The sequence below is a fragment of the Echinops telfairi genome, unplaced genomic scaffold, assembly GCF_000313985.2.
Source record: "Echinops telfairi isolate 266 unplaced genomic scaffold, ASM31398v2 ScPeMD7_60;HRSCAF=208, whole genome shotgun sequence".
Taxonomy (NCBI): Eukaryota; Metazoa; Chordata; class Mammalia; order Afrosoricida; family Tenrecidae; genus Echinops; species Echinops telfairi.
The window spans coordinates 32,112,360-32,121,682 of record NW_022103958.1 but is presented as its reverse complement, the minus strand read 5'-3'; the positions used below and the strand labels follow the sequence as shown (position 1 = coordinate 32,121,682).

General features: G+C 53.6%; 1 protein-coding gene across 5 annotated transcripts in view; it reads left to right on the top strand.

Moving 5' to 3' along the window:
* Positions 1-9,323, top strand: part of NAV2 (neuron navigator 2) — a 413,588-nt gene that overhangs the window by 360,805 nt on the left and 43,460 nt on the right. For 3 of the 5 annotated variants that reach the window (XM_045290963.1, XM_045290962.1, XM_045290966.1), the window contains 3 exons: positions 1,258-1,302; positions 3,713-3,873; positions 5,531-5,719. In XM_045290963.1, the coding sequence (XP_045146898.1) occupies positions 1,258-1,302; positions 3,713-3,873; positions 5,531-5,719 (395 nt within the window). The remainder of the gene's footprint in view (positions 1-1,257; positions 1,303-3,712; positions 3,874-5,530; positions 5,720-9,323) is intronic. The other 2 variants (XM_045290965.1, XM_045290964.1) reach the window with 1 other exon arrangement.

Below are 9,323 nucleotides of genomic sequence, written 5' to 3'. Positions count from 1 at the left end.
TGTGTGTGTGTGTGTGTGTGTGTGTGTGTGTGTGTGGCTGGCTCCAGTGTTCTCTGTGACACCCAGACATGCCAGGGAGAGCCTGCTCTGCCATCCAGCTGCTCCAGCCCCGGGCACGGGGTGGCAGCCGCTCTCCCTGGCATTTCGGCCTTCCTGTGGCATGTTTCCAAAGCTCCCCAGCTCCCCACCCTTTCCTAACCATTCTTGCCCCTCCCCCCGCCCCCCAGTCCCAGACACTACCTACCACCCACTGTGTAGCCCAGCCCTCACCTCTGCCAACCCCCCCACTCCCCATCCCCCTGCAGCTGGCGCGTCACCCTTTTCAAAGGCCTTTGCTGCAGTTTGGCTCGTTGTGCCTTGCAGGCTGTCGTGTCGTGTGCCTGTGCCCTGTAACAAGATTGAAACAGAATACGTGGAGGTTTGAGGCGCGGAGGCTGGTGTCTGCCCCCGCTTCCCCTGTGGGTGGGCCTCCAGAGGTGGATACTGACCTTCAATTCCTGGGGGAGCGATCATTTGGCCAAACACAATAAGCAGATGTTGTTTCATGCTCCAAAAAAAAAAAAAAGAGTCATGTCAAACCCCTTCACCCCCATCAACGAGCAAAAACTTTGTTTTTGTCAGGCTTGCAAAGCAAGCATTTACACTCCTATTCTCTGGCAATCCAAATGCCTTGACTTATCAGCCAGCAAGTTGTAACCTGCCCAGACTCGGCCCTGGGTTCAGTCCTTAGCGACGCCCAACCGGGCTGCAGAACCCAGAGGGACCTGGAATTCACCTTGCTGTAGGCGAATTCCAAGTATGCAGACTGCTGGCCTCTTAACCCTCCTACAAGTCCCCTCTCCCACTTGCAGCCTTGCCAGTGGCGTTTCCAGGAGCGGCCAAGGGCTTGGGGCAGAGGAGCTCAGCTCTGGGCATCTCCACCTCTGCCCGAGGAGCAGGGATGGAGGTGCCGGTGTGGGTGGGCTGGAGCAAGGGCTGGGCTTTGAGGTGGGGCGCCCCCCGAGGTCTGCTTCTCTTCCGTGGAAAAGGAGGAGCCCCAGGGCTGAGCAGCTGGCTGCGGGATAAAGTTCAGGAACTAGCAACAAGGCGCTTTGTCTTCTGTGGAGGCGGTGCATGCCTAGCTGGGTGGGGGAGCACTCCCCGTGCAGTGAATGGGTGCTGGCACTGGCATGACACGACACTCCTTCTCCAGCCTCTACTGACTCCCCCCTGCCTCCACCCCCCTCTAAGTTCACGTTTGTTTTAACTCTCCTACAGCGACCCGCACCTTGATAGGAACACTTTGCCTAGGAAAGGACTCAGGTATCGCGTCTCCTCCTTGCATCCATGCCATTGGTTGTGGCTTTGGAGCGTGGCTGTGTGACTCTCGTGGCTGGTAGGGGGTGATCCTGGGCTGGGGTCCCCTCCCCGCCACTGGTCATGGCAGCAGGACCGCGTGGATGAGTTCCTCACCTCTCGCCTCCCTGTCCTCGTCTCTCCATCTGTGGGCTTCTTGGCTTGAGCGGGGCTGTGCTTTCCGGGCTTAGTGCGGCGGACCATCTCGAAGCTCTCCCTGGGCAGCCCCCTAGAGCAGTCACCCCTGCTTCTGAGTCCCGGGTTCACCCCAGGCAGCACCAGGGCCATGCTGTCCGTGGGGCTGCCTTCAGAGAGAAGGGACCCAACCGACAGGGTGTTGGTTTGTTGAGAAGGACAACGATAGAGGAGAGACACCCCCCCCACACACACACACACAACATGAAGATACTCCACTTCTTTGGGGCCTCTGAAAAGTTGCTAAAGATAGACCCTTTGCACTTGTCTCAATATCTAATAAAAAACTGGATCAGCGTTCAATGCCCAACAAGACATGGAGAAAATGAAGACACAGCCAGCCAGCAGGGACCCTCCTTCACGTCCTCGTCATCAGTGGCTGGGGCCCCCTGGTAGTGCAAGCTCTGGTCAGAGGAGGTGCCCTGTGTCCCGCACGGCTCCCGCCATCTCCGTCACTTTGCCAACCAGAGGAATTGCCGTCTGCTGCCACCTCCCCCATGACCTGCCTGCCTCCTTGTTGCAGCTGTCATTTCTCCTGCTCATCAAACACCTCTGTTCTCTGTAGCTTCAGCTTTGCCCGCACTAAGCATTAAGTGCTTCTGCATAATGTGGAGCTGGGAATGAAATGTCTCATTGCTGTCGTGTGCATGTGTAGTTAATCGTGTGTAGCTCTTGAGGCTGAAAGCGTGTTGAGTGGTGACGGGCGGTAGGTATCAATGCTCCCATTCAAGAAAGAACCTCCGAGGAAAGCCTGGTCTCGGAATCTAAAAGGGAAAAATTCCCCAGCAGACACTCTTGGGTGGGAGGTCAGCACTGGGGACTCGGGGGAAGTTGGCAAGGCCTTGGCAGATGCTTGAATCCTGGTTGTTCTTTGGGTGCGTGGGACATTGATGCGCTGCCCTACTGTGGCCCCCCCCAGGAAGCTGCCCGCCCCGATCACTCTCATTTTGAAACATTTTGTACATCTGCATAGCAGGCTCTCGTCAACATCATGTCGCTCCGGCTTTTTCGAGTTGGTTTCCCCAAAATTCAGACTACGGACGTGTGACAGCGCTGTCGGGTGGGGAGGGATCGCCAACATTGAGTGCCCGTCCTATCCCACAGGGAAGTCATTCGGGAAGAAACATCCACTCACTCACTTTCTTCCTTCCTTCTTTCCTTCCTTTGTTCCTCCAGTTGAGGGGTTTATTAGGAAGTCAGTAAGTTGACTCTTCCTGCCCAGCCCATTTCCTGACCCAAAACCAACATACCTACAACTGTAGCCAAACCTTGTATCAAAAAACAACCCTCTATTGAAATCATGGGTCACCAACCCAAGTGCCTTTGTTTATAAAGCTGAGTGTACCCTGGCCACCTGGGTGGGCACTCTTAAAAATCTAGATCTTGCTTGTGGGGCTAAGAACAGAGCAAGGAAAAAAAGAACAGAGCAAAGGGTTCAGAATTAGACAAATGTGGTTTGGAGTCCACCACGGGCCCTAGGGCAGGCCACTCAGCATCCCTCATGAGAAACGAGACTAGGCACTCACGTCTACACGGCTGGGTAGGTGTGAGGCTTTAGTGAGACCAGGCCTATGACAAGCCCAGAACATTGCAGACAGTTAGTCATTACCACATATGCTTCCGGATCAATGAAGTGGGGGACGGCCAGGTCACCTCCAGACTCCCCATGAACCCCGATGATGTGGGCTTCCTCCCACGGAGCCCTGCTTAGTCTGCTAGGTGGCCTCCGTGGTCCAGGGCTGGCTTCTGCCCCACGCTGAGTCGGGGCCACTCTGCGGTGCTCTGGAATGCAGATGCTACACCTTAGCTGATTGAAAGGTCCTCGGAGCCCTCCCTCTCAGTGAGGGTGGTTGTCTCGGTGCTGTCACGGTGGGGGCTTCACTCAACCCCGTCATGAACCAACATGTTACTGACACGCCCCGTGACGGCTCTTTGGAGCCTTCACCAATATTGCCTCCTTTCATGGATTTCTCCCCAACGGAAAGGCATTGTCATTTCCCCCCAAAGGCGGCCAAAAAGGACCAAAAGACTTCGAGAAGCATCGTTTCTTTCAGGGCGATGTGTTGGTTTGCACGATCTTTGGATGTCCGTATATTGCTGACACTGTTATCGTCAGCCCTGTGGAGTTCACGTTCCTAAGTGTTGTTTGTAGTGAATCCCAGCTTGATTTCTGCCTGTCCAGGTATACTCCCACCTCCCAGCTTCGCACCCAAGAAGACGCGAAAGAATGGTTACGGTCCCATTCGGCAGGGGGCCTGCAGGACACCGCTGCCAATTCTCCCTTTTCCTCCGGCTCCAGTGTCACCTCGCCTTCTGGAACAAGATTCAACTTCTCCCAGCTCGGTGAGTAGCCACTTGCCATTAGCTGGGTTGATCTGCTGCCCGGGGCAGATCCATCCTGTGCTTTGAAGGAGGCCTGTGGTCCTAGTTCTGTGGCCACATTGCTCTCAGTACCTGATCAGCCCTCAGCCATGTAGTTTGATGAGAGGAACTTGATAGCAAAAGGAGAAAATAGTGAGGCTTTGGATGGGTACTCTGATTAGTAATTTGCTCTGCATGCTCCGTACAAGTAGGGGAATAGCATCAGAAGAGCCTATGTCCTAGGCCCGGGGGGGAGAAGTAGGCTGCAGCATAGCCTGTTTGGTTATCTTCATTGCCAGGGGAGTTAAATCTGGTTGCGACTGAGCAAGTCTTCTTGGAAACGCCTACTGCTGACATATTGCTTTGACTGGCACCGTGAGGAAGGGAGAAGGATTTGTGCACGTTCCCTGCTGGCACGTCTCTGTAGAGAGCCAAAACACACCCACCCAAACCCATATACGCGTGTGAAAGAGCTTTTGCTGGAAGTGTACTAAACCAGAATAGAAGATCAGATAGCAAGTGTCACCCACAGGTCCAATAAGGAGGGAACGTCAGTGCTAGCTAGAATGACCGAGGTCGATCACGTGACCGGCAGCAGGTCACAGGGTGGGAGCTGAGCCTTGGGGACAGAGACAGAACAATACCGTCCCCCGTCTCCCCCTGCTCTTTAGAGAGGCTGCCGTTTCCAAGCACTGATAGTAAAGTTGGTATCATTCCGGATGGGTGCCATTTGTAATCCAGTAAAGCTTAATTTAACTTAAAAAAAATTTTTTTTTAATTTTAACAAATGAGTTTTCAGTGATTACAGAGAGAAAGAGGAGACGAAGAGCAGGAGGGCTTAGAGATTGGTAATGAAGACCTGGGAGAAAAGAATCCAAAATAGCCTTGAGGATGAAGGGCTCCGTGTAGCATTCCTAACCGAGGGAGACTGGAGGAGGGTTTTTAGATCCCTCTCTGCAGCTCTGTTGCTCAGGGCTTCTGTCTAAGAGAACGCGTCTGAGCCACCAACTAAAAAGCAGATTGTGGAACCAAGTGTAATCGTCATACGTTAAATCTTCATTTTCAATTACCTTGATGGGTACCCCCGAAAAGTCTTTTGCATGATTAACATGGACAGCATTTTATTAGGGCCAGTTCGGGCTCAGGTAAACGCACCCCTGCGAGTTGAAACTCACAGTGACTCGACTCCAGAGGCAATGAACTCTGGGTTCACGTTGTCCTCTCCGGCCGTAACTCTTTGAAGCAAGAGATGCTTGTCACGCACAAATGCTTCTCCTCCGATCAAAAGCAGCGCTGGACTATTTTTGGGCTTTGGCTTTAAGAAGCATTGTTCCAGATGAGTCCGGAGAGTGATTAGCTCATGCCTGGAAGGTGACACTGGCTTGTCTGGACGTGACAAGTTGGAAAGCTGAGGCCCAGGGCCTTGCCTGGGAACGGAGCTGCCTCCCCCCTCTATTTTTAGCTGTGAGTTTGTCACTCAGAAGTTGAAGTGTCCACCTTTTGGGAAACAGGCCGGGAGAGAAACAGGCAGGAATGCATAAGGCTGACCATACGCAGGCTCCTCTTTGTCCCCATCCAGAAACCGACCAGAGACGTGACATTTCTAAATGTCTCATTCCGTTCCCTCCTTTTGTTCCAGCGAGCCCTACCACTGTCACCCAGATGAGCTTGTCCAACCCAACGATGCTGAGGACCCACAGCCTGTCCAATGCCGATGGGCAGTACGACCCGTACACTGACAGCCGCTTCCGGAACAGCTCCATGTCCCTGGACGAGAAGACCAGAACCATGAGCCGCTCCGGCTCCTTCCGGGACGGGTTTGAAGAGGGTAAGCAGGAGCCTTGCCTTCTCAGATGAACCTGCGGGTGGAGGACCAGCTCTGAGTGGGGCCAGGAATCCCACGGGCCATGCAGGTCAGGGCTCAGGGCACAGGTCTAAGAAGCCCTAACAGTGGAGTCTGAACCTTCATTTATCGGGGTGTGGGGTGAGGGGCGGGTAGCAATTGCCCTCTGGGACTTGGACCACAGCTTCTCGGTAACCGCCTGCACCTCGAGGCTCAGCCCCTGCTGGACCACCTTGTCTGAGCCAGTCACAGGGCCATTCCAGTCCTGGGTTTACATACCTGTATGCTTGGGGGCCGCGGGCAGCCGGGTCTCTCCCTTCGTCCCCAAACTTTCTATTTCTTTCCACAAGCACCAGTTTTTTTAGAGTTTCTTGCCTCTGATGATGGCCCCCTCTTTTGTCTTCATCTTGAGCTACTGGCGGTGAATCATTTGGGTTGGGTTTTCTGTGTTTTCTTCACTATACTCAGTTGTGGGAGAATTCCGTCGAGAAATTCCATCAGCCATCATCATCACTCGGGGCCTTGCTATGCCCTTTTGTTCCTTCCCCTGCGGTGTGAGGGAGGGGGTAAGCAGTCAGTCATGGGGGGACCCCAGCCCTTTCCAAGAGTCTCAGAGACTCTGGGGCTGAGCACTGAGCACTGCGCGTGAGAGGTCGCTCCCCCACTTCTCTTCAGGAGGTGGCGGTGGGCAGGTCACTTCACTTCCCTGTGCCGCTTTCCAACCAATAAAATGCGAAGAATCATGATGGTACCCACCTCATGGGGAATTAAATAGGACAATGCACGTAACTGTTAGCACTTTGACAGTCATGGCGTACAGGCCCCAGCCTGTGCACGCAGCTTGAGCCACTGGGAGCAGTACCCCACCAGAGTCTGGGGGGCCGGGGAGGAGGGCGAGTTGGGGGAGCTTTTGGCCCGTGATGGAGCAGCCTGTGAGAGGGGGAGCGTCAGTCCCTCCACCCTGTCCGCCCAGCCTCCTCCCCGTAGGAACAAACCAAGTTGCGATGGCGGGAGAACCCCCGTCAAGAGCAGAAGCAGCCGGGCCGGTGTGCTTCTTCACAGTCTTCCCAAGCGCTTAGTTGCAGGGTGGCTGCCTGCTGGCTACTCTTCTCGGCAACATCAGCCTCTTCACCCTGATTCATGTCTCGTTTGCATCCAGCGAGCACACGCAAGTCCGTAGATCCATATATGGGAACCTGCTGGGACGGAGAATTGAGGGGGAGTCCATCCAGAGTTCCTGAGAGTGTTGGAGTATTTTTTGGGGTAGATTTAAGAGCTTAATTATGTGAACCCTCGGAGCTGTAATGTGCTGAATAGATTAACTAGAAAGTGAAGGACTCGGCAGTTGGCCTTGAAGTTTTTCTGTGTACGTGTGCCGACCATGCAAGCCCGCAGCACATGTCCTAGCCTCCCCGGGGATGCCTGGCCTATGGAGTCTGTCCTGTGCCACTTGCATGTGCTCCACCACGTGTTGACCTGCCGTAACCGTGCGCAGCACTGAACTTGTCCAAGCAAGCACACGCTGCCTTATAAAGGCCCGGGACCATTAAAGTATCATTAGGTAGCTGTTATTTACTCTACCTGGCACCAGACTCTCAGGCAGCACGGCTTTGGGAAATCTGGGCTGTCCACATGACAGTGACAGAAAGAACCGGCCCACAAGCAGCGTCTAGACGTTTGTTAACCTAACGATTCTCGCTGACGCACGAGCCACGAATCAGATCTGCCGTGGAAGGAGCAGGGACAGGGGCGGATCCACTGTTAACTTACAGCTTTATAACTCCACCTGCTGGGAAGTTTGGCATTAGATTGAATGTATTTCTTCCGAGGATGGGATATTACAAACACAAAATAACCCTACTTCCATTCTGATCCGCAGTGACCCCCATGGGAAGGGCAGAGTAGAACTGCCCTTGTTGGGTTTCTAAGACTGCACGTCTTTACCTCTACATGTTGCCAACACTGGTGGGTTTGAACTGCCGACCTTTTGGTTGGCAGCCGAGCACTTTAAGCACATTGCTACTAGGGCGCATAAGAACAATGGAGGGCTTATTTAATGTGGTGGGGTTTTTCATTCCACTGGGTGAAGAAAGACTTTTTATTCCCGTTGAAGTTATACATTCCCGATGTATACTTGTGTGGGGGTGGGGGTAGAGGAGGAGGGAACCACCTATCATCTTTGAACCAGATACTCCATTGCTGGGGTCCAGAAGCATTCCAAGGCATGGTGACCCTAGAGGACAGAGCAGAACTGCCCCCAGAGGGCCCAAGCCTGCAGACCTCGTAGTTACCGTGGTCAACTAGGTGCATCCTGTGCCATAAAGCAGGATAGGAATTGCCGGGATTTAGTCCAATACTCGAGCCAGGTTCCTGTGTGGCTTAATAGCACTTTCCTTTCTGGGGGGAGTGGGACCTGTCAATATGCGGATGAGAAACCTGCCTGGCCCAGATGGCAACCTTCAAGTGATTTCAGGTGAATGCATTTTTACCAAATGCATTATGCCATCTAAAAGTCAACTGTCATGGCTCGCACTGAGGGGAATGCTCTAGGCATTTTAAAACAGAGGCCCCGGGAGAGCTAAGCCAGCCCCTAGTGGCTTCAGCGGGCTTTGGGAAGAGCTCCCACAGCCTGGAACACAGGAGCGGCCCCTCCCCGTTCATGTGCAGGCCTCGGGAGCAGAGCAGCTTAGTGACAGACAACTCCGGTGTGGCGCTGGCTTGGGTGTCTAGGCTCTGGGTGCAGATGTAATTGACCCCCCATCAGTGTTGCCTCCCTAGGCAAGGACCCCTCCACAGTTGGCAGTGCCATCCTGGGCACGGGGCTCACTGCTGCTCTTCCGCTGCTGCCCAGGCACTGACTGAAGGGGCCTCAGCCCTTTGGAGACACATTGCTTCATTCTGCCTAGTGCGTGGCGGCACACGTGGCTCTGTGGCCTTGAGTGTCTCATATGCATTTTGCCACATGACTCAGGCTGGGGGTTGGCACCGCTCACACGGTCACCTCTGGAAATCCAGGAGTCTGTTTCTTTAGACCATAGCCTTGCAGCAGCCACTCACCAAGTGAGTGGAGTGAGCTACAGAGAAGCCTGCCAGATGTGCTGGCCGCTGCCTGCGGCACTGCCCTTGCCCTGAGATGTGCCCCTGAGGTGGGGAAAAGGCCTCAGGACATAGTCTCCTCCAGTATGTTTGCAGACATGGGATTGAAGGGTGGCTACATGTTACCTCCCTCCTCCTGCCTGGCCTGAAATCATCATGTATGCCCAATCACACTGTCATGAGGAGTTGTGTTTAACTAACTCACCCTTGGAACATGAGACCAGTAGACATTATGACCTCAGTTAATATGTGAACATATTAACACTAGAAGCCGTGATAGGCCATTAAATACCTTAAACGGACTTTCTTTTTAAAATCATTTTATTGGGGGTTCGTACAACTCTTATCACAATCCATACATCTATCCATTGTGTCAAGCACATTTGTACATTTGTTGCCATCATCGTTCTCAAAACATTTGCTTTCTACTTGAGCCCTTAGTATCAGGTCCTCATTGTCCCCCCTCCACTCCCCACCCTCCCTCCTTCACGAA